The sequence below is a fragment of the Lissotriton vulgaris genome, chromosome 11 (genome assembly GCF_964263255.1).
Source record: "Lissotriton vulgaris chromosome 11, aLisVul1.2, whole genome shotgun sequence".
NCBI classification, from domain to species: domain Eukaryota; kingdom Metazoa; phylum Chordata; class Amphibia; order Caudata; family Salamandridae; genus Lissotriton; species Lissotriton vulgaris.
The window spans coordinates 99,712,661-99,736,654 of record NC_141699.1 but is presented as its reverse complement, the minus strand read 5'-3'; the positions used below and the strand labels follow the sequence as shown (position 1 = coordinate 99,736,654).

At 46.0% G+C, this 23,994-nt stretch overlaps 1 protein-coding gene across 3 annotated transcripts in view; it reads left to right on the top strand.

Moving 5' to 3' along the window:
• The window catches only part of KLHL22 (kelch like family member 22), a 115,722-nt gene that overhangs the window by 19,102 nt on the left and 72,626 nt on the right, over positions 1 to 23,994 (top strand). For all 3 annotated transcript variants that reach the window (XM_086942768.1, XM_086942770.1, XM_086942769.1), the window contains exon 4: positions 22,027 to 22,745. In XM_086942768.1, coding sequence (XP_086798894.1) covers positions 22,027 to 22,745 — 719 coding nt within the window. The remainder of the gene's footprint in view (positions 1 to 22,026; positions 22,746 to 23,994) is intronic.

Here is a 23,994-nt window from a genome sequence, read left to right as displayed (position 1 = left end):
CTCAGTCGGTTAGAGCTTTGTGTGAAAGGCTAAAATCTTCCCATGCAACACATTTTGCCATTTTCAAGGTAGCTGGTCTCTTTCATTATCTCAAAGGCTGGGAAATTAAGGAATACATGTAGAAATGGAACCAATAGTGATCTAAAAACAATGAGAAAGTATAAAAGAATAGTAAAAACTAAAAGTAAAAAAAAACAGGATTTTATTTAGTTTGCATGCTGGTATGTCTTTTGTATAAAGCACAACACACCACTTTACAATGGGGTTACAAGTTCACGTGGAAAACAGTCTTGAGCACTCTATTTGTAGGTGAAAAGATAAGTGCGATTTTAATGTGCTGTCATTAAAGTGTTAATCTTACATAATTTAATAACACTCACTTTAATTACATTTGAATGATGGCAGGCTGAATTGGGCTTGCCAGTATTCAAACTCTTGTCTTATCGGTCACAGCCTGAACCAGCAGTGAGCTTTTGACTCTTTGAGCTATTATGCTAGAATAAATATTAAGATATCGGAAACATCCCCTTTACATTTTGAGTTGAACATACATACCCAGCCTTTTCATTCGTCTTTAGTTTATAGAAAATGTAATTATAGGTCATGGAAAAAGCTGTGTAAAATGTGACGAAAGCAAACCACTTTAAAATACATAAGGCGATAAATGGCACAACATAGTTAGGGTTCTGCTGCAGGTGTGTTTTGCAGGTCAACAGACCCCACGCTAGTGTTTCAATAGAAGTTTGATTTCACCAGTCATTAGCCATTTAAATCCTTTATCAGGAAACAATAGACAAGCTGATTGGCACTTTTGTTAAGGTTTTGGTGTAATGACTCCCCAGCGCCCATGTGAGTAACTAAAGAATTATTACTACAGTAGTGGGGCATGAAACAAATAGCCATAGTGTGAATAACAGTGTGACTCTACATATGAGTACATCCCTTATTGGCGTGCACAGGAGTTCAGGCATGGGTTGCTGATCTGCTTGCATGTGGTCAGATGTCTCATTGCAGTGACTAGCTGCTTTGTTACTATGAATTAGGTAAGAGTTCTGCTATTTGTTTAAATATCTGCATTTGTTATAACTGTACCTCCAGGTGGAAATGGGGCAAGGTTATTCTTTTGCTCTCTATTTTCGAAGTTCAGAATAAAATGCTGTTTCAATGAATAGATAAAATAATTATCATTGGGGGGCGCTAGAGGGCGCACTGCGGAATGGCCGCACTGTCGTGAGGCTCCCGCTGCCCGGAGCTATTATCCGCCTAGGTATCCTGATTACCATCGCTGCGCCCTGAACTGACCCCACGGTTCGGTTGGGATATCGGCTGTCCACCCACGGTCCAACTCCTGAGCCATTCGGAGGTTGCTGGCCGAAGTTACGAGGGTCCCGAGTTTCTCCGACTCGCGCTCTGGAAGTCTGATGCCCTCTTGCCCGGCGTCACTGTTCATGCCAGTCCGGGGCTCTGCACGTGGGGTGTAGGCCTAGCTCAGCCCTTCTCCGCCAGGTTCGGTCGCTGGCCGGGCGAGACGCTTGGCTCTCCCTTGTTGTCGGACTTATCTCTCGGCTCTCCCATCTGCCTGCCCAGATACCATCGCCCACGGAGGTACAACGGATTTAATACTTGGATTTTGAGGGTTTGCCCCCCTTGGGCTGGGAACGGCGACGGCCTTTACTCATCGGTGGGAGTGGCGGGGCGTGCTGGCCTGCTCGTGCCCCCACGATTTGAGCTGCTTACTGTTTGGCCGGGTCCCTTATCCGAACTGTATCCTGACTCCCATTTGCCTCGTTTCCCTTCTGTACCACCGTTATGGGGAAGCCGGACACTAAACAGTCCAAACTGTCCTTTGACTCTGGAGGGGCCAGGCGTGGGGCGCGTTCGCTCCAGGAAGCTGGGGCTTCGCGGTCCCCCCCCCCGAATGTCGCTGAGAGTGTCCCGCACCCACCTCCGCCGGACTTCGCCCAAATGATGCAGGAGATGAGGCAGGGGTTCGCCACTATAGTGGACAAAGTGGACAAGATATCGTCGCGCATGGATGCGGTCGTTCAGAAATTGGACGTGCATGAGGAGCGCTTGACGGCGGCAGAGCAGCGCATTTCGGACCATGATGACACGGCGGCCACCCATACCACCCAGCTGGCGAGAATGGACAATATCTTGCGTGTTATTGCCGCCAAGAACGAGGAGTTGGAGGCGAGGAGTAGGCGCAACAACGTGCGCATTGTAGGTGTGCCGGAGTCCACGAATGTGGGCAAAATGGAGACTTATGTGGAGAGGCTACTGGTGGGCGCCATCGGGACGGAAGTTTTCTCGTCCCAGTTCATCGTCGAGAGAGCGCATCGGACGTTGGGACCTCGTCCGGCCTCTGGGGCTGCACCGCGTCCCATCATCGCGCGCCTCTTGAACTATCGTGATCGAGACGCTGCTCTTCAGGCTGCCCGCACTAACAGGGCTCTCTCCTTCGAAGGGGTGTCTTTTACCATGTACCCCGACTTCACACCGATGGTGCAGGACCAGCGTCGGAAGTTCTTGGGGGTGAAAAGGAAGCTTCGGGACCTTCAAGTGGACTACGCCTTGCTTTATCCGGCTAAACTTAGGGTGACGCATCAGGCTAAACAACATTTTTTCACCAACCCACAGCATGCTGAGGACTTTGCGAAGCGCCTCCAGCGCGAGCGCGCTGCTGCGGATCGTGGTGACGATCGGGATCCGGAGGGTGAACATTCGGCTGCTGAGGAGGAGGTCGCCTGATTCTGGTGACTTTGGACTTTGTCTATTTTCTTCCCGGTTCTTGTAGTATTGTGGACATGTAACTTTTGTATTGAGACCTGCTGGCTGCCTTCTCAGTATTTGCGGCCTAGCTATTGTCCGTTTTTGATTTTTTCGCTGATGCGTGGGTTGTGTCTGTATTACGATGAGTGAGTGCGTTTTGCTGTTTATGTGGGGTTGGGATGGCACCGCAGGATGGTGTTATGGGATGTCGCGCTCTGGGCACCCACCCCCCCCGCGCTGCGCCTGGGGCCGCCTGATACTCGTTGGCGCGGACACTGGCGTGGCGTGAGGGAGTGGCGTCGTGCACCTCTGGAGGGTTCCCCGGAGGGTGTGCCCCATGTTTACCTTTTGTTTGGATTCTAGTCCTATGTTGGTTGACTGGTTGTGTGTTGAGGGATAGGGGGGGAGGGTGTATGTGGCCTGATGGTTGGGGTGGTGTCAGGTGGGTGGATGGGGGGGGGGTTGACGCTGTCCATGTCTGTTTGCCTGGGACTTTTGGTTCGCTTTGATAGCTGCTACTGTTGTTTGAGTGCACGGAAATGTCGTTGCGCCCGCTATCCGGGCTGTTCCACTTTCCTATCTTACGGGACGGGTTCTGGGATCCGTGCTCCCGTCCATTTTGGGCCCGAGTGCGCCGGCCGCCATTTTAGGCTGCCACGTGCCGGGGCGCACTCTGCGCGCGTAGCGTGTGTGCGAGATGTGGGACGTCTGGAATGGCTTGGCGGCGTGTGGCGCGTAGTCTGTCCTGAGTGCTTGCTGCGTGGATGGGTCGACTGGGGGGGAGTTGTTGTGTTCTTGTTTGGTTGTTTTGGAGATGACTGGGAAATGTATGGAGTGTATGTGGAGGTCGGCCCGTGCCCTGGGGCGTGGACCTATCGTTGGCTGTTGCTGGTAGTTGGATGCCCTGTATTTGGTTATAGGGTCCTGTGGGGCCCTTACGTTATGTGATGTCAACTGCTGTTGTAGATCAGATCTCAATTCTGTCCTGGAATGTACGGGGCCTTAATGATGCCAGGAAGTGTCGCAATGTGATACAGTATTTGGACAGGCATGCTATTCATGTTGCTTTTCTCCAGGAGTCGCATCTGCGCCCTGCTCCCTCCCCCACTTTCGGGGGAAGGTGGGCTGCGGCCAGGGGGTTTGCTTCATACTCTTCTTATGCTCGTGGGGTTGTCACACTTGTTAAGAGGTCGCTTGCATTTCAGGAACTTGGATCTATGGGGGACCCTGAGGGGCGCTATGTGCTGCTGTGGGGACGGCTTGGGCAGAACACTATACTGTTTGTTAATTGCTATGCTCCCAATGTTGATACGCCAATCTTTTTTGTCACTCTGTGGGGTCATGTTCTTGCTGTGGATGCTACTCACATTGTGTGGGGGGGGGGGGACTTCAATTTTGCATTTCAGGCCCAGTTGGACAGATCGGAGGGTAGCCCTCAGTACAATGTACAGGCTAGGGATGTGCTGCGGGGGATAGTGGAGGAGGCTGGGATGGTTGACAGCTGGAGGTACACCCACCCTGCCACTAGGGAGGGCACCCATTACACCACACATGCTCGTTCATGGGCAAGACTGGACTATGTATTTCTCTCTAGAGGGTTGATGGCTGGCCTACGGGGGGCCACACATTTAGCTAGGACGTATTCAGACCACTGTCCGGTGAAGGTTGATTTGTCCGTCCCCGGGTTACACAGGCCGCGCCCGCCTTGGCGTTTGTTTCCGAGTGCTTTGCTTGACCCGGTGTTCAAGGAGGAACTCGGTGCGGAGGTGGAGGCGTTCTTCCCTAGAAACAAGGGCTCTGTGGAGAGCATTGAGGTCATTTGGGAGGCGTTCAAGGTCACGATCCGGGGTGTCACTATTTCTAAAAGTTGTGGAGTACTCCGTCTGATTGTTCGGACCCTCGAGAGGTTGGAGGCTGACTTGCGGGACTTGGAGCGCAGGATGCAGGTGACTTCGGACCCCGATCTTTTGGCACAGTTCCGCACTAAGCTCTCCGAGTATGAGGAGGAGGCTGCTCGAGAGGCTAAGCACAGGGGGAAATACTGGACGGCGAGGCGATACTGCGAAGGGGAGCGGCCAGGTAAGGTCCTCGCTGCCCTTACTAGACATCCTAGGCATGGGTCGGACGTGTTGGAATTGGTGTCTCCGGATGGCACTCGCTGTCGAGACACTTCGGAGATTCAGCGCACTTTTATTGAACACTATGCACACCTTTACACGACACAGCAGACGGGTGAGACTCGATACGGTGGTTTCCTCGATGAGTTGGCGCTTTGTTGGCTATCGGATGGTCATCGGGAGTTCTTAGGCAGGCCCCTGGAGGTGGAGGAGGTCAGGAATGCCATCATGTCTCTTTCTAATGGGAAGGCCGCCGGGCTGGATGGCCTTCCTGCTGAATTTTATAAGTGTTATATTGACATCATGGCCCCTGTGCTCCGTGAGGTGTTTGAGGAGTCTCTGGAGGAGGGACGCCTACCGGGCTCCATGCGTGAGGTCGCCATCACGTCGCTGCTCAAGCCGGGTAAGGATCCACTGGATGTGGGCTCCTACAGGCCCCTCTCATTGCTCAACTGCGATGTTAAAATTCTCGCGAAGGCCTTGGCGGTGAGATTAGCCGAACTCATGCCCGTTATCGTGTTGCCTGATCAATCGGGATTTGTGCCCGGTCGCGCCACCTCTCACAATCTTCGCACTTTGTTTTCGCTTGTGTCGACCATCGATCCCACTGTCCCGGTTGCCGCTATCTTTCTCGATGCCACTAAGGCGTTTGACTCTGTCGAATGGGGCTACCTTATTGATGTTCTTTGTCGGATGGGGTTCCCCAGGATTTTCATCTCTTGGGTTAAGCTTTTATATACTGATCCGATGGCGAGGGTAGTAGTGAATGGGGTGCTGTCCCCCTCGTTCCCTCTCACGAGAGGGACCCGACAGGGTTGCCCCCTCTCACCCCTCTTGTTTGCTATCACCATTGAGCCGCTAGCCTGTAGGATACGTCAGTTTCATCAGCAGAGCGCCTTTAATTGTCTTCAGCGGCAGGTCGGCATTTCTTTATACGCCGATGACGTCACACTCTATGTCAAGGACCCTGAGAACAACCTTAATTCGCTCCTGCGGGAGCTGGTCGCTTTTGGAGGTGTATCCGGGGTTCATATCAACTGGCGGAAATCTCAATTTTTCCCCCTCACGGCTGCGGTGGCCAGGTTTCCCCTTGACTACCCTTTGGAATGGTGTGACTCGGAGTTGCGGTATCTCGGTATTGTTGTATCCTTGGATAGGGGAGACGCGGTTCGGCTCAACTATGGTGTAGCCATTACTAAACTGGCGGATGATGTCACCAGATGGATGTCTTTACCTCTCTCCATGGCCGGCAGGGCGTCTCTTATCAAGATGGTGGTTCTGCCCCGCTTTCTTTATCTCTTTCAAAACCTCCCATATCATCCTGGTGCTTATTTCTTTCGTAGACTTCGTTCTGAGCTTCTGCGGTTGTTCTGGGGGGGCAAGCAGCCACGGGTGGCCTGGGCCACCCTTACGTTGCCTTACGCTGATGGCGGTTTCGACGTCCCTGATTTTGAACTCTATTATCTCAGCGCTCAGGCGCATTATGCCTATCATTGGATGCGCCCCACGCCATTCATGCCCCAGATTGCTGCTGAGCATTGGGTCGCCCACCCGCTCCCACTGGAGGGGATGGTTTTGGGCAAGGTGTCAGATGTGGAAACGTCCCGCACGACGGTGACATGCACGGTGGATGCTTGGAAGCGGATGGCTCATTTGCTAGACGTTTCCTTTCTCTACTCGCCGGCCTTGCCTCTGTCTTATCATCCGGATCTGTCGCTGTTGTTGGAGACGGGGTTTCAGCGAATGTGCAAGCGGCTAGGTATCCTCACGTGGGGCGACTTGTTTCATGAAGGTGCCTTCCGCACGCAGGCTCATTTCTTCGGTTCGGCTGCTTGCTCCCCTCTAGACCTGTTCTACTTTGTCCGCCTGCGGCAGGGCATGCGGGCTCTGCTACCGGACTACCCTTCGGAGCCTGGGGTAACCCTCCCCCTCCATGTGCTGCTGGTTTCAGATGGGCGACACCTGGTGTCGAAGTTATACGGGGCTATTCGCCGACAGCGATCGGTCCCGACCAATCGGGTGCGCGAGCAGTGGGTTGCCGAATTGGGTGCTCCTATTACAGACGAGCAGTGGAAATATTGTTGCGGGCTCACGGCCAATGTCTCTTCTAGTTGTCGCCTTAAAATTATCCACTACAAGTTTGTTCAGAGGTACTACTATACCCCGGCGAGGAAACTGCGGTTTCATTTGGCGGAGGATGACAGGTGTGCTAGGTGTCGAGCGGAAGGCGCTGATTTTTTGCATTTGGCTTGGAGCTGTGCGGGGGTTTTGGAATATTGGACTCAGGTTCATGAAGCCCTGCAGGTTATGGCGGAGGATGGGGTGGCGTTTGACCCCTTGGTGATGTTACTTGGCTTTTCTAAAGACGTACCTGCCTCTCACCGTAGATTTGTTGACGTGGCCCTGTTGTTGGCTAAGCGTAGGGTTGCTTGTTGCTGGGGTCGTGGTAGGGTGCCGCGCTTTCAAGACTGGGTGACTGACCTCATTTACTGTCAGGATCAGTACAATATCTATTCTGACTTGATGCCTGTTCGATGCAGACCAAAGGATTTTTGGAGTCCGCTCCAGGTGTACCTCCTGACCAGGGCGGCGCGGGACTCTGATTCTGAACTTGAGGACCGTGAGGGGATAGGCTGATGACAACGTGATGGGCTGGGATTTTACACGACACCTGCTGTTCTTCCGATATCGGGGGGGGGGCTGACTGTCTCCTTTTCCTGCGAGCTATTGGGGGGTGGGAGTCTCCCTTCGGACAGGTAGTTTATCGGGAATCCAGATTGTATCCCTATGCGGCACCCTTCTATCCAGTGCTCCTCATACTTGTGTCCCCTCTGGCTCATGTGTTCTCCGCTAATGTACTGTATTCATATTGCATTGTCTTATTGGCTTGCCTGCCCATGCTGGATCATTGTATTTTAATATCTCTTGCACATTTCGTTGTTGCTCCTTGTGTTGACTGATGTCCTGCCCTGTACTTCCTTGTGTCTCCTTATTTATTTATTTTTTTGTATGCTTTCTAGGCACTGACGTACCACTGTAATGGCCGAATGTGAATGTATGTTTTTGAATGTACACTTCCCTTGTACCTGCTTGTCTCCAAATAAAGGTTTAAAAAAAAAAAAAAAATAATTATCATTCTCTTCATAAGTTGTTTTGTAGCAAGGAAACTAAATGTACAATTTAAAACGTGTATCGTGTAGTCAGTACAGTTTTTGTAATTGCTTATTCTCGCATATTCAAACATGCTTTTTACCATTAAGCAACAACAGTAATACAGAGCACCTCCTGGTAGCATGGAGCTGCAGATGCCACATACATGAACATTCAAGCAGAGCAGGACATGTGAAAGCAGGGGCCTACGCCGGTGTTCCTTGTTTAGGGTTATTGTCCTGATTTTAAGCAATACAATTTTCATGAATAAAATCAGCTTCTGAACCTCCTAAAGTATTGTTTGCTGTAAGAAATTATTTCAAACATCACCCAATGGCAATATTATTTGTGAAGTGCTAAAGGTGTAAGCGGATTTTGAATCACATTAAGATGAAGAAAGGGTTATTATGTATTCATAGGCACGGTGTTTTACCTTAAAACCAGAGCAAGTTATGTAATGTCAGCGTGCTACATAAAATCAGACTTCATTGCACAGACTTCCAGGTTATTCACAGTACACACAGCAACTATGGAAGGTAAGCCTGAAGCAGGGGGAGCACGAGATAAGGACACACTCTTTGCTTGGCTCAGTTGTCAGTTGTTGAAAAGGGGACACCAAGCTAAGTGTGTAGTTCTACCTTGTTCTCCGCTGTCTTATGCCAGAGAAAGAAGCAGGGCATATTTTTGTTCTGTTTCGTTCTGCTTCTATATCTGCCTCTCAATGAATCTTTACCTTATTCCTAGCACTCTGTCTGCCTTTGTGTCATCTACTCTTTACCTCTTTCCAGTCATCTTTCTCCTTTGCTGTCACTCTTTCTGCATCTGTCTTCTTTTACGCTCGCCCCCCCCAGTTCTCTGTATTTCCATTTTCAGTACATTCCTTTTAATCTTCTTTTGCCTCTTCACACTTCCCTTCACACACCTCACTCCTGCTCTTCTTTTTTTATTCTTCGGAGGTCACCTCCAGTTTCTTTGTATCCTTAAAACATAACCATATTCATATTGTCTTTAGCTCCTCTTTCTCTCTGTTCTTGAGGATTATCCTTCGCGCTTCCTCTCTCCCACTCTCCTCACTATCTCTATACTCACGCATTCTCTTCCGATTTTCCCTTTTCATAAACTTCTTATTTTACCTGTCCTGGTCATCCTTTTAGTCTGTTATGCCGTTTAGCTCTTCTTATTAGCCTTCTCCACTTCCATTTTTCTCCCGCTCTACCTTTCTACTCATTTTTTCCTTCCAGTCTTGTTTTACTTTTGGTGTACCCCCCTGTCTTTCTGCACCCCCAGTTCCTGCACAGCATGGACTTGGCAGTCCATGCCGTGCTGAAACGTGCTGTGGCGGTCCCGTGGTGCTGCCTTTCTAAATGCTCTCCTATGAGCCTTTGAAAGGCAGCGCTGTGTACCAGCCGCTGCAAGACCACCCGAATTACCACCTGTTATCCGGCGGGCAGTAGCGGTGGAGTTTGGCCGTTTGGGAGCGGGCGGTGGAATGCAGCCCTGCTCCCACACCGCCAAACTCCTAATAAGGCTCATAGTATTTGAGAACAAAGCCAAAATTCTTACCAAAGGTGGTTTCAAAATCCCATGTTAACCAAGCAATCCACGTGCCAGCCTTTTTTCAGCAGTGTAAAATGCAGGTGTTGAAAACATTGCCTACGCTAGATGTCTGAAGAGCAATTGTGTATTTTTTGGAAAGAACAAACGACATAAGGGAACAAGAACAGTCACCAAAGGAACAATTGCAAGATGGATAATACAAACAATGCAATATTGTCACAAGACAGGGGAGTAATCCTTACAGAAAAGCCAAAGGGGCATTCAACAAGGAAAAAAGGAGCAACACTTAACCTTCCTAGGCAGCGTAGCACTAGAGGACATTTGCGCAGCTGCTACATGGTCATCAGTACATACCATCACAAAACACTACTGCGTCGACATTGAGATCAACAGGAATGCAGAAGTGGCACAAAGAGCACTGAAACATTTGTTTGCAGACACACACTCTAAAGAACCCAGTTAACCCCCATAAAGGAAAACAGCTCTGTAATCGATGCACAGCATGTGAATCCAGAATAGATTCACGCTGCCAAACAAAATGGTTGCTTCCCAGTAGGAGTAGTTTTGCAGCTTAAAGACCTTTCTGGAGAGTTCATCGAACCCAACTATCCAGATTTACAAATATATTTGATTCTTAATTTCTCAAAAACTACAGAACAAATTTACACCAAAGCACAAAAAGCACACTTTCTGGACCAAGATCTAGCATCCTGAAAAATTTGGTGTAGTTCAGGTTTGTAGTTTTTGCAGTATCTCACCTCAAAAAGTATATGGAAAATGCATGGGTATTTTGTATTTTGGGGCAGCCTCCCCGCCCCCGTTTTCTCAGACCCGCTTGACAGATCACCCCAGAATTTTCCATGAAGAAATGAATGAAAAAATGCACTTTTTTTAAAAGGTTTGTAAAGATTCTTCAAACTGTACCAAAGTTATTATCAAACAAAAAAAGCCCTTTCCTACGGAAACACAGACCTAAATATAACTACCCAGTGGCGACCACTACTGGGTAATGTATGTATGATTTTGAGGCAAACAAGGATGAATTAATTGAATATGTAGTGTGGATCTGCCAGGAAATGCCATGACAAATGGTCCCTTAGTAAGAGTGGCCGATATTTAGATCACCTTGATAAAATCTGACTATGCTGGGCGGCAATTTATTAGGTTTGATAAATACCTCCTAATTACGAATTTGTTCCTGGTAATGGGGATTGATGCAGATTTGCTTGGGGGCTTAACACACCAAAATCTGCACAATCTGGTAATTACTGGGCATTCCCCCCCCCCCGATAGATTTTTGCAGATTTGGCCTGCTGAAAGGTTTCATAGGAAAAGTAGGAGAATGTGGTGTTTGCCGTCAAACTCCTAATAGTGATGTCTGTGGTAACAGGAAGTCACAGAGGAGATCACAGGTACCCAATCTACTTGTAATGAGGGCCATGGGCATATAAATATTCTTTAAATGTTATCTTGGTATCAGAAAATTAGTAAAATGTAGTTTAAGATCTTGATATGGCCTCTTTAGCTGATCTTTGTAACAAGGTGGATTAAATTGCATGATAGTTTTAAAAATGATTTGTAAAGCTCTTGTGTAAGGCTGCAAACCAAAAAAATAGTCATCATTAAGATACTTTCAGAGACGGGTTTCAAATAGGAGGTATGGGTGAACTCCTTTACAGTATTCCCTAGACTTTTATTAGAGTATGGCTGCACATCTTATATTAGGTTCATCCACTTTAAAGCCAGAGCTCTTCCTTTCTCACTCCCATCTCTCTGCGCATTGATATCTCAAATATTTTACTTTTTTTGTTAAAAAAGAAGTCTTCAGTATTCAGTGAATTGTTCTCTGATTAACCTGCAACACAGTTGGGAGTTACACGATCTTTCATTTTGTTTTGGATTTCCAATAATTTGTTTGATACATTTACTGCATTCCCTGTACAAGAAATATGCATTTTTTTAGCTTGAGCTATCTAATTTTTATATATGTCCTGGCTGCTGTTTCCATGAAGGCTTAACATTTTCCCCACAATTCCAATTTTAATTTACAGATCAATAGAGTGAATCCACTTTAGGAAGGCCTACTTTCTTATTCTATCCAGGCTTGAGATTGACTACGCTGTTAGTGATTTATTTGAGGAGGAAAGGGTATTGGGGGCTAATGTTGCCACAAAAGAATTACTCAGTTGGGTTACATACATTATTAATGTAGGAGAAATCGTATCATTGGATAGTATCATGTATGTCATGAAATTGCCTTTCCAGTAATAATTTCCATTCACATTATCCAGTCTAGTAAATGAATAGCATGTGCTACCTGATACCATTTACACAAAATATAAAATAGTGTCTGACCATTGGTTGAGGTTTGGAATTTTCATTTACTTCAGCACATATCTTTAAGTTATCATTGATTATTATTCTCTTATTTGGAATAATTGATTGATTAGTAAAATATTATAATGTTGAGTTTCTAAGTAAAAAACACTTTATTTACGCTGTAACCTTGGTTTCAGAGCGTGCAGTGCTGTAGAATCATATGCTCTGCATACTCCTGCCATCCAGTATCATGCCCATATGTTTAAATTGATTTCATTTGAAGAAGTTTTGAGTCATAATTCTTGCTGTGACTCCTGCCTTGACGCACAACGCACCAGGGAATGAATCACACCTCAGATTGTTTTCGGCATAGCATTGAAGACAAGTGTACTGAGCTTTGTGAAATGTAGGATGGGAAAAAAAGAGCAGAAACATCTGATCATCGCTGCCTTTTGGATGGAGGGTGTGCACATGTGAATCTACAACACTGCATATTACAGACAGATGGTTAGATGGCAACATATTTTTTTTGTAGTGTGTGTGGCACTGGATAAACCTGGTCTGCATCAACAGTAAAACAGTTTCTCCCCAAACTGGTAGATAGTGGATAGATAATGCTGATGTTTGAAATAGTTTGGAGCACAAATTGGACAACTAAAGCCTGTTGACAGACTTGGATGACCACAGCAATATTTTGTGAATATGTGTCGGCTTGACCAATTGGTAGCCTTACAGTTGTCTGCTGATGTAATGTTACCTAGAAATGTCATGGTGGCTAGATTTGGGGCAAAAATCGCGCCCATAGAGGTGCCTTTGATCTATTGATAGTAATCTTTATCAAAAACGAAGAAATTCCTCGTAAGGCAGAGTTCTAAAAGTTGGAGTATAAATAGTGATGGGACATTGTGGGGACGTGGGCGTGAGTCGAGCGTTCTCTGTATTACCAATAAAGCTGCTGTCTGTGGAATATTGGTATAAAGGGACTCTACATCCATGGTGCATAGTGTGTCTGTCTCTGGGTTGAATGGATGGTGTTCGATAAGGTCAATCTTTGCCATGCTGTCCCTAATGTAGCAGGTGGTTGATGGTACCAAGTCTTTTATGAAGAAGTCCACATAGGAACCAAAGGGTTCTATGATAGAACCACAGGTGGAAACGATGGGACGTACAGGAGGGTTGGTGGGATTTTTGTGTACCTTCGGCAAGGTGTATATCACCGGGGTGCGGGGTGATTTAACATTAAGGAAGCTGAATTCCTTTTTGCTCAGGAAACGATTGTTGAGTGCTTCCGTGGTGATTTTGAGGATGAGACCCTGAATTTCCTTAGTGTGGTAACCTTTGGTAGTGATCAGTGTTATTGAGTTGGCGAATAATTTCCGCTTTGTATGCATTTGTTTCCTGTAACACTATGCCACCGCCTTTATCGGCACTCTTGATGATCAAGGACTCATTAATTTTGAGTGAATTTATTGCTCGTTTTTCTTCAAGAGAAATGTTGTAAGGGATAAACGTTCTAGTGTTTTCTATGGTAGTCACATCTTTGAGTACCAGTTTCTCAAAAGGGAGAATCTCTGGGGGATCATGCCTGAAGTAGGCGAGAATGTAGAGGGTGGTCGAAAAGGGGTATTAGAGGCATTGTTGGGTGAGGGGTTTCGTTGGAAAAAATGCTTGCAGACGGATTTGTCTAAAGAATCTAAGCAATTCCGTTTGCAATTCTAAGAAGTTAGGTGGAATAGTAGGTACAAAGGATAGTCCTTTCTTAAGGAACGAAAGTTCAAGGTCTGCTAGAATGTGGGTCGATAGGTTGAAGATGGGGATGACTTCAGTAGATGCCATCTCTCTGTTAGGGGATTCTACCATTGGTAAAAATTGTTGCGTGTTCGGCGTTCCCCGGGTGGATTGTACCAGCGCTGTGCTTTCTTCACTCGACCCTGCTGTGGTGTTTCCTGATGGCCTCTGCCTAAAAAATTACCTCCCTGGTTGCCTCCTCTCTTCGCTGTGCTGGGACCCTCTCCGGGGTCAGAACCCTCGGAAGAGTCAGCAGAAGTATCAGAAAAACCCACAAGGTTCTGGTGCCTGTTGAACCTGCCCCAAGGTCTAGTGTGTTGGGGATTTGATTAAGATCTATTGTTATCGAAATCCTACTGCAGGTATGGGTAAGTATTCTCAACGTTGTAGGCCTTAATGTCTTTTTTAATTTTGTTGGCTTTTTTTATTTTGTTCTAGTCTATGGAAGTCAGCGATAGTCTTCTCGATTTGTTCTAGTAGTTTTTTACTTTCTACCGTACTGTTGGAGTCTTGTATTTGTTTTTCAATATCAGCTATCTCAGTTTCTAATGATTTTAAGGTCTCAGTGGCAATATCTATCCCTAACACTAGCCAGTGTCGGGAACAGGTAGTGCCGATGTAACTGAAAATCGATATGTACTTAGGGTTGTCAGTAAAGATCCCTGGGATGTTCCTAACTTGCAGGCCTACCGGGATGAATTCTGCTTTAAGGTAATCTATGAGCATCAAAATCATAAGTTGTAACCGGACCTGTTTTTTCTTTAGTTTGTCAAGCTGCTCGGGAAGGGTGGAGTTAGTGAAAGTTGGGGCATCCTGAGTGTCGGATAGTAAGGAAGGGCCTGAGCATATTTTCTTTATGTAATCATCCGAGTAGAGTGGTGCATGTGCTGAGATGCTTTACTAATGAGTGGGGGGTTGCGATAGTGGGGTTTGGATAAGAGGGTGCTAGGAAGGTCCTTCCCGATAAAGGGGTGGGTAAGGGCATTGTATATCTTTAAGCACAGGACGATCCACCTGGACAGAGTTCATTTCTGCTCCGCCTTTCTCATTTTACCACCGACAAACCCCACAAAAAGCTAGTCATCAACTGATTGATACACTTGATGTAGAAACTGAGCGCTCTCCTTGAGTCTAATAAAATTAAGCCTTTCTTCTTCCTGAAAGGGATGTGGCTGAGAGAAAAATGAAGGTAGAGTAACTGGCTGGCTCACGTTGAAGGCGATACAACTTTTGGCAGAAATTAAGCACAAGTCCTCAACACAAATTTGTCAGGAAGATGGTGGTGTACAGGGGATGTAGTGGCAACACCTGCAATTCACTGAGGTGGTGTGCAGAAGTAATTGCCCTAATAACACTGTCTTGATGGTGATCAGTCACAGAGAACAACTGTGCAACAGCTCAAAATGTGTGCACATTAGGAACGAATGTACGAAATTAAGGTCCTGTTGAGGCAAAATGAAAGGCACAGAAGATAACCTAAGTCAGTCCTTTGAGAATTCAAAAAACGTATGACTTAAATATCAAAGGTCAGTTGTTGCCACTCATTCGCCACGCATGGAGGTACAGATTGTGGAGATTCAGGTGCAGATGAGCAAATGCTCGGGCTCAGCAGATCGGGGTAGCACATTCCTTTGTCCCAATCGGGAGCTTTCAAAATGATGTGATTCCGGTCCATCCTGATATTCTTCAGTACTCTGGGCAGAAGAGGTAGCGGTGAAAAGAGATTCAGAAGCCCTGTTTCCCAATGCAGACAGAATGCAGGGATTGTTGGTAGGAACTCGCGTGCAGTCATTCTGACACCATGCCTTCACTGCAGTGATTAAAAGATCCACCCAGTGTATGCCTCACTGGGCATATATGTCTTGACTTCCTCTGGATGAAAATGTCATTTGTAGTCTGCCAGCTGACCCAAGCCGAGCTCATTTGCCCTCATGCGGAGTGATCCCGCCTAGTGACTGGGCACTCACTTGGGAGATCAAAAGGATGGAGATCCAAAATCAGCTTGAGCACTCCATCTTCTTTGGGCACCAAGCTTAGCAAGATGTGTGCCCCTTGCCATTTTCTACCACCAGGACACACACTATGACCTCTTTGGCCAAATGTGGTTGAACTTGTTGCTGCAGAAGGACGGTAAAATGATCCTGCTGAAGTTGGAGTAAAAACAGGTGGGGTATGAGGAGGAAAGATGTGAAGCGGAGGACTTAACCCCTCAGACATTTTTTAAGCACCTATTGATCTGAAATTTTAGCTCCCCAGCCTGTAGGAAAAATGTAATGCACCCCCCAGCTGCCATGCACGGCAATGGAAACAAAGCAGCCTGGCAGCTGTTGCAGTTGGTGAGGACAAGTTTGAAGATTTCTGCCTTGGTGTTGTCTATGACCTGTTCAAAGAGGACGTCCTCTAGGCCCTGAAAGGTTTGGACTGGCTGCTGTATTGCGTGCGTGGGATGCTTTTGACTGTAAACTACGCTCGCAACATTCTACTGAATTTTCTGTCCTGTTTCAGGAACTGACGGGCTGGTCTGAGTAAGCCTAACAAGCGGGCTGTCTTAGAAATGCTTTAGACCTCAGTTGAACTTTTCTCGGAAAATTCTGCAAACCTCAAAAGGCATGTTCATAACGGACGCCTAGATTTCACAAGAGAAAACCTCTTCCACATACATCCAGGCATCATGTCTGATCACAATACTGGTGCCCTTCACAGGGCCCACACAGTCCCTGGTGTCAATGGCAGACTTAAACTCATATTATGCAGCATCCTGTCTATCCTTGATTGTTTGGGCAAGGGCATTTTTGAATTTCTCAAAATGGTTTTGTTTATCAGCCCACGAGACCGAGTGCATGCAGGGTCCTAAAGGCCACATTGGTGGAAGAGAACTCTCTTTTGCTCAGTGCATCAATGGAATTTGATTCTCTGTCTAGCGGTGCAGACGAGAATGCATTAGGGCTGACTTTACTTGTGAAACCTTGAACCACCAAGGTTTCATGAGTTGTTAAGTTACAAAGGCTCAGTTTCTATTTTTGATAGTCAATTTTATTGATTTTGCAAAAGACCGTGGTAAAAACATAATGCAAACGGTATACATGAGCATCAGCACCATAACATGTAACGTCATATACGCAAACACTCTAGTGACGTTCTACATTGTTAAATCACAACCTCAGTGGCTCCTGAAAACAAGGGAGACAACTAGTTCAACACACCCAGCCATTTACCCCACACCCTGTGATGCTTGGCCGGACAGCCCCATGCCTCGTATAGAGGGAGTTCCTGTGCGGCACACCAGTCCACTCCCTGCACCATGTAGGTATTGTTGGTGGAGAGGGATTTTTCCACGACAAAGGCTGAGTTTCAAAGAGGCTGGCCAGTACCACATAGCTATCAGGCAACTAACTGGAGGAGCTGAGCATGGCTTTGCACATGATGCCATAAGGGTATCTGTTAAAACCTCAATAAATGGTAGTGAGAAATTCGACATAGCAGGCCCAGGCTGCATAAAAATGATGGCTTTGATTTCTATAGTTTGATTGTAAAGGTCTAGTATTTCTGATGCTCTCCTGACAACAATCGCGAAAAATACCCTTTCCTCAGTGGATAGTCCTGGTGGAAGTTCCAATTCTGTTTTAGCAGAAGTATCTAAGCCACTAATATTTTGTAAATCTAGGAGTAGATCCTAATCAATATAATGAGGGGTAACTAATTGGTCTGCTTCCACATTGTTGTTCTCATCCTGCAAAGCATTTTGGAGCCCTTGAAAGACAACTGTGACTGAGTCAAGCAGGTTCTCCAGCCTCTGGTACCACTGGAGTTGGGGAAGAGGCTGGAGATCTTTCAAGATTATCCTATAGCGAGATATAGGCCTGCAACAGGATGGCGTCGGCTCTGAATCGCTAATGGGCATCAAAAGTCCGACTCTGGGTGACTCTTGGGTTCATGATTGCAAAAAGAAACATTGCACGGCTTTGGAGGGCTCCGATTCCGCCGACAATAGTGGATTGGTCCAACGATATGGATTGGTGCATGGTGACTGAGAAATCCATCTACGAAGCCAAGGGGTGCAAGAACAAGTGGACACATTCTGGGGTCAGTGAAACACTTATAGAGGGGAGATCTGTGCACCACCACAGACCAGAGACAAAGTAACTGAGGGTCTTGATGTTGTTTGACAAGCTTGTTGTCTGATTATTGTAATGTGTGCTCTCTGGTAGAGTAGAGACTGTCCACTGTGTGCACCGACCTGACTGCAAATGTGTTGTTTATGTAACATGCCTATTTCTTTAATAAAAATGTAATTAAAACATTTAAAAAAAGAACTGGATCCAGGTCGGGTGCCATTGGAATCTGAGTCAGCGCCAGAGCCGTCATGACATGCATGGGCTGGTGGATTGACAGAAAAATTATTCATTCAGCACCAGGGAAGGGACCACCTTCAGAAGTGTGATAGAAGGCCCCACCAGCTTTATAGGGCTTGAAAGCACGTCAGAGGGAGTCGGAATTGCTCTGAAAATTTGCACTGTGGCCTCTTTGAACGCCTTTACCTGCTGAGGGTTCCACACCAACCCAGGAAATAACTGTGGAGACAGATGTTTGGTGTGTTGACTGCAGATCTTCTCTTCTTTGTGGGAGAGGCATGACTGAACCACGTCCCACTTGACCTTTTGCACTTATGGCATGATTTGGACTTTGACTTACCTGAAGTCTTGGAGCACAAAAGAAACCTGGAGCGTAAGTATTTTGGCTCTGATTTTATTAATCAGTAAATTGAGGTAAAATGTTACATTTTTTCTTTCGTGCTTAAAACCTTTGCTCATAAGTATATTCCCATTCATCAATAAGCTACAATGCTAAATCAACTGAAAATGTTAACTGAACTTGAGCTGTGCAACTACACAAATTTCATAATATTTTCGACACATTTTGCCAGTGCCTCAGTCCAAAAATATCAAGAGTATCCGAAATAAATCCAAAATTGGGCATGGTAACATTTTGAGTAGCTGCTGTTTTCCAATTAATATACATAGGTGCTGTTACTGATTGGAGACTTCTTTATCCAATTGCAACTTTAAGAACAGCTTTGTGAGGTTATCTCGTGAGACCTGCAGTTGTTAATTCCCCAGAAGCTGAAATACTCACAAGGGCATAACACATGGCAAGCCAGCCACTCAAGAACCTGCTATCATACGCTCCACTTCAAAGCCATCTGCAATTGTTGGATGTTAGATGTGACAAGTACAGAATTGAGCCAGATTAGTATGCTGAAGGCCTCCAATGCATAAGTGACAACACTGGGCTATCAATAAGCCCCACTAAAACTTTACCCAGAATAATCTTTACATAATCTCTATCGTTAGAGATACTGGCAGCAGTGCTCTAACTGAGGACTGGCTACCCACAGCAACATTCTAAAGTCTGTAGAAACCCTCCAGTAACGAACGAAGGTGGCCAACACCCGAAGACATCACATTAATAATAGTGAACTACAAGCACAGACAAGGCTCCAAAAAGGACACAACGGATAGATTTACACAACCAAATCTCTGTTCACACTCAAACAAAATTATGCAGCCAAAAACATTGAAATGTACCGGGAGGAACCCTTAGAGTCATTCAGGACACTACTGCATTCTTGCATGCAATCCAGACCTCGAAGAAAATTCTGGAAGCAAAAATTGGAGAGATGTTCCTCAACGTCTCACTGCAAGGTTTGAGAAATGCAGTAGACAAAATAACAGAAATGGAAGGATGAATTCCAGAACTAGAACACATGGTTAAAACTTCGAGAAACAGTTACAAACAACCACAGATCTGCTGGAGGAGTGTACCGAAGGTCATGTTCAAAGGAACAACCTCTGGTTGGTTGGCTTTCCTGAGAGTGCTGAAGGAACCCCACCAAGACTGTTTTTGGAGTATTGGATTTACTCCCATGGAATCCGTCATCCTGCTTCATCATCAAGCATGCCCATTGGGCACTTACACAGAAATCATCACTGGGGGGATGCCCAACCCCATAATTGCTCGCTTCATCAATATAAAGATAGGTACAAGATTCTGAAAGCTTCTTAAGAGAATGTTAAACTGCAGTATGGGATGCATCACATAATAATATTTCCAGACTTCACCAAACGACTACAGCAACAAAGAAGGTTATTGGATTCTATGAGTGCAAGAAACAAACATGAATCCAGTGAACATGTGGTACAGCTGTAAAGTTATTAATGAAGTTAATTCACAGCACTTGATACAACAAAACCACTGGCTACAAGAAATACCACCCCAATAATAGTTTTGCATGATGCAAATGACCCACTCAACGGACCTCAACATCAAAACTAAATGTCTTTTGTGGAATGTAAGTGGACTCCTCAAGAAAGTCAATATAGGTGCAATCCTTATAGAAAGGAAACCAATACTGCAAAGACATCCTCGGGATACAGGAACAAACCTCACTTCTTGGTCAGTGACTGCAGGTGCCTACGTAGATATGGCTGTTTAGGAGCCCACCGTGCTGGATTTTACAGTGGCTCCATTGGGGTTGCAATACAATCAGTTGCCAGCACCCATTGACAATAGATCTTACATGGATGGACAAATTAGGTTATTATCTAATGATAATGGCTTCAGACACTACTGTTTGCCACATTACTGACAGTATTTGCACTCCCACGTGTCTCCAGCTATCTTCACTCATATTGTCACCATCATGGAAGCCTCCATTACAGGAGGCGACTTCAGCTGGCTTATGCACTGCAGGTAACTTAGAAAGAGCAGGCCCTCCCTGATGGCCCCTCCCTCCACCTACTTTCTGGCATAATTTTATGTGGCCCTAGGTCAGTTGATTCTGGAGACATTACCATTCAGACACCAAGGGACACACATTCTTCTCTTGATTGCATATATCCGTCTTCCTGATAGGCGATGTTCTTACCCACAGCTTATTTGAACCTCATAACTGACAGTGTCCACCCCAGCAACATATCCGATCATGCCTCAAATGAATATAGTAGAACCCCAAAATCCCTTCCAACATGGAAGCCGCTGGTGGCCAACTAAACGAGTTCTGTGACCTATTTAGATAAGAAACCATGCAAAATAACATAACTCTCTATACCTATCAGCTGTTTGCCACTACCCTTCCTCCATTTCACCAACCTATACCTTACTCTTCATCATCTTAGTTTTTTCATAAGAATTGTGCTTGATGTTCCTTGTAAGCAGATTATGTCAAATGCAGTTTCATGTTTTGCTGTGCAGCTCCCTAATGTTGTTTGGAGAAGCAGTGCTTCAAACAATGTAAAGAACTAAAAGTAAATGGGAACAAGGCTAGCATGGTTCCCCAGAGCCCGACAATCGAGGCACTGACCAAGTAGGTAAAATAACTAGAGTGTATGTTGGGTTAAAATTTGTAGGCATTCAGGTAGCCAAAAAAAGTAGACGTTTGCTAGAACAGAAAATAGACAGCCTCTTATGGAGCATATATGCAAAGACACACTACATGGTCAACACTCCCAGTCTTAACTTTCCTGCGAATATCCTTAATCAAGATAATAACCCTCCCAAATCGTCTATATACTGCAAAACTAGCCCTTTACCCCGAACTACTTTTAAAATGCTTATCTCACCACTAAGATTATTTATTTAGTGATGCAGGCGTCCTTGGGTCACTTTTGATAAATTTCGCAAGTCCACATATGATGGTGAACCTACATGGTAGATCCAACATCATACGACAGAGGAGCACAATTACTTGTAGTCAATGAGAGGCTGGAGCAGACCCAAAATACACAGGTAAAATATGAGCTGTTGGAGATAAACCCCACATTGTGTCCATGGGACAACTCCCTCAACAGACCCTTCTCTTCTCCCTCTTACAGGAATTGAGTCATAAATAGAGGGGGTGGTGTCCCTCCATCCAGCACAGTCTGTTAGAAAAGGGTACCAATGGCACAGTGAGAAGGTTCCACTCTCAAATAATCATAAATAAATGAGTATATATATATATATATATATATATATATATATATACATACAAATCCAATATATATATATATATATATATACATACAAATCCAATATATATATATATACATACAAATCCAATGCTCACCTTCACAATAAAAAGTAAGCGGGACACATGCTCCGGGATAGGCAGAGGGTTTAATGGAACAATATATACATTCGGGGTGCGTTGGAATAAATATGGGTAAATAGCAAATGAAATGAATGTATCATTTATCCATGTTTGCTATTCTTTTGAAAATGCTGATAAAAAGACAAAAAACAAAGCTAGGTGCTGGTTACAATGCTGATCCTTGCCTTTTTGCAGATACCAGAGGTGATCACCTTCTGCTGTGACTTCCTGATCTCCTGGGTGGACGACGAGAATATCCTGGAGCTGTACCGCTTAGCAGACCTCTTTGACCTCAGTCCTTTCAGCAACCAGCTGGACACCTACATTCTGAAGAACATCAGTTCTTTCTCGAAGTCTCAGACTTACAGGCAACTTCCTCTTGAAAAAGTCTACTCTCTTCTCAGTAGCAATCTGCTTGAAGTGGAATCTGAGAATGAGGTGTACGAAGCGGCGTTATTTTACCACTACACCCAGGAGCAGGTGGAAACGGACCAGGTGTCCTTGATGGAGCCCTCCAGGCTGCTGGAGGCTGTCCGCTTCCCCCTGATGGATGTACAGCTCCTGCAGCGACTGCACGGCAAGCTGAGCCAGTGCCCTCTGAAGGAGATGGTGGCCAATGCCTTGAGCTATCACAAGAATGAGTGTCTCCAACCTGTGCTCCAGGGGCCACAGACTGAGCTCCGATCCGAGTACCATTGCCTTGTGGGCTTCGGGGGGATGTATGCCGCTTCGTCCGTGGTGCTGAGTGACCAAGCGAAGTTCCTGCACCCGTTGGTTGGAGGCTGGAGGCAGCTGATTGCTTCACAGGCACCCAAAATGTCCAATCAAGGGATCGCTGTGCTGAACAATTTTGCGTACCTGATCGGTGGGGACAACAACGTGCGAGGCTATCGGGCAGAGGCAAGGTGTTGGAGGTAAGGGGTAGTTGAATTGCATCTGTGTTTGACTACATGTTCTTTTCATGTTAATACATCAGATCAAATTACCTCTCGAGTCTTTTATCCTATCGCATACTGACATTCCTTTGGCTTTCCTTATATTGTTAGCATTGCCTTATGCACATCATTTATCTTTCTTCCTCCTTTCTCTTAACCTTTGTATATATTTTCTCTTTACATTTCTCTTCTCATTTTTTTGCTTTGCCCCCCCTTTCTCTTCCTCCCCCATTTTATTTACTTTTTTCTACTCTATTTTGCTGGTAACATTTCTTTTTTCTTTCTCCCTCCCCTCAAATCTGTCCCTCTTTTTTCCTTATCAATTCATCTTTCTTCGATCTCCCTGTATTGTTTCCTCTTGTCTCCTTTCCCGATCCCATTCTCCTTGATCCCTTCAATCTGTTCTTCTTTTTGCCTTTTCCTGCTCTCTTAATGATTCTTTTATTTTCTCCTTCTCTCTACCGCCTTGCCATTGCCACTTTTCACCTAGTATGCCTTCTTTCATCGCTTCTTTGGTATTTATTTTTCACTCAATCGCCAATTTCTTCTCTGTCTCATGTCTTGTTCTCTCTTTCTCAGCTGCCTTTACTGTGCCTCATTTTTCATACTTTCCTCTCTTTCAGGTTTCTATGTTCTCTACCCACTATGCATGCCTTCTCTTTCCTTTCTTGCACCGTTACTGTTTCTATGCTGGCTCTTCCCATTTTTAGGTCTCGCTAGGCCTATTGTTACCGAGTTCCTTGTCAAGCGACCTAGATCTGGCCACGAGCGCCGATTACACCTCGTGGACGCGCCCCCTGGCCCCGCCCCCCCAGCCGTGCACATCTCTTGCTCCAACTGTGCACAGCCAGTCAGCCTTTCAATTGCACGCGTGCACACACACACACACACACATGCACGCACACACACTTCCCCTCCCCGCCGCCCCACTTACCGCATCAGCCGCCACTCCTGACTTCTGCTGCCACCGCTCCTCTCGCAGTAGACGAAAGTCCCAGGAAGTCCCGCGCCACGACAGCCGTGAGCGTGCACATCCCGAAACCGGAAGTTCGGGATGTGCACGCTCACGGCTTGTCTCTTTTGCTGCCATGCCTCTCTGATTTTACTTGAGTTCACTTCAAGACGTAAATAAAGTCATTAGTAATTCACCGATGAAGGTTGAAGGGTTTAAGCTTTTCCATTATAGGACTGCTCTGCCATCTAGTGGCTAGTTCCGGCATTCGTTTAT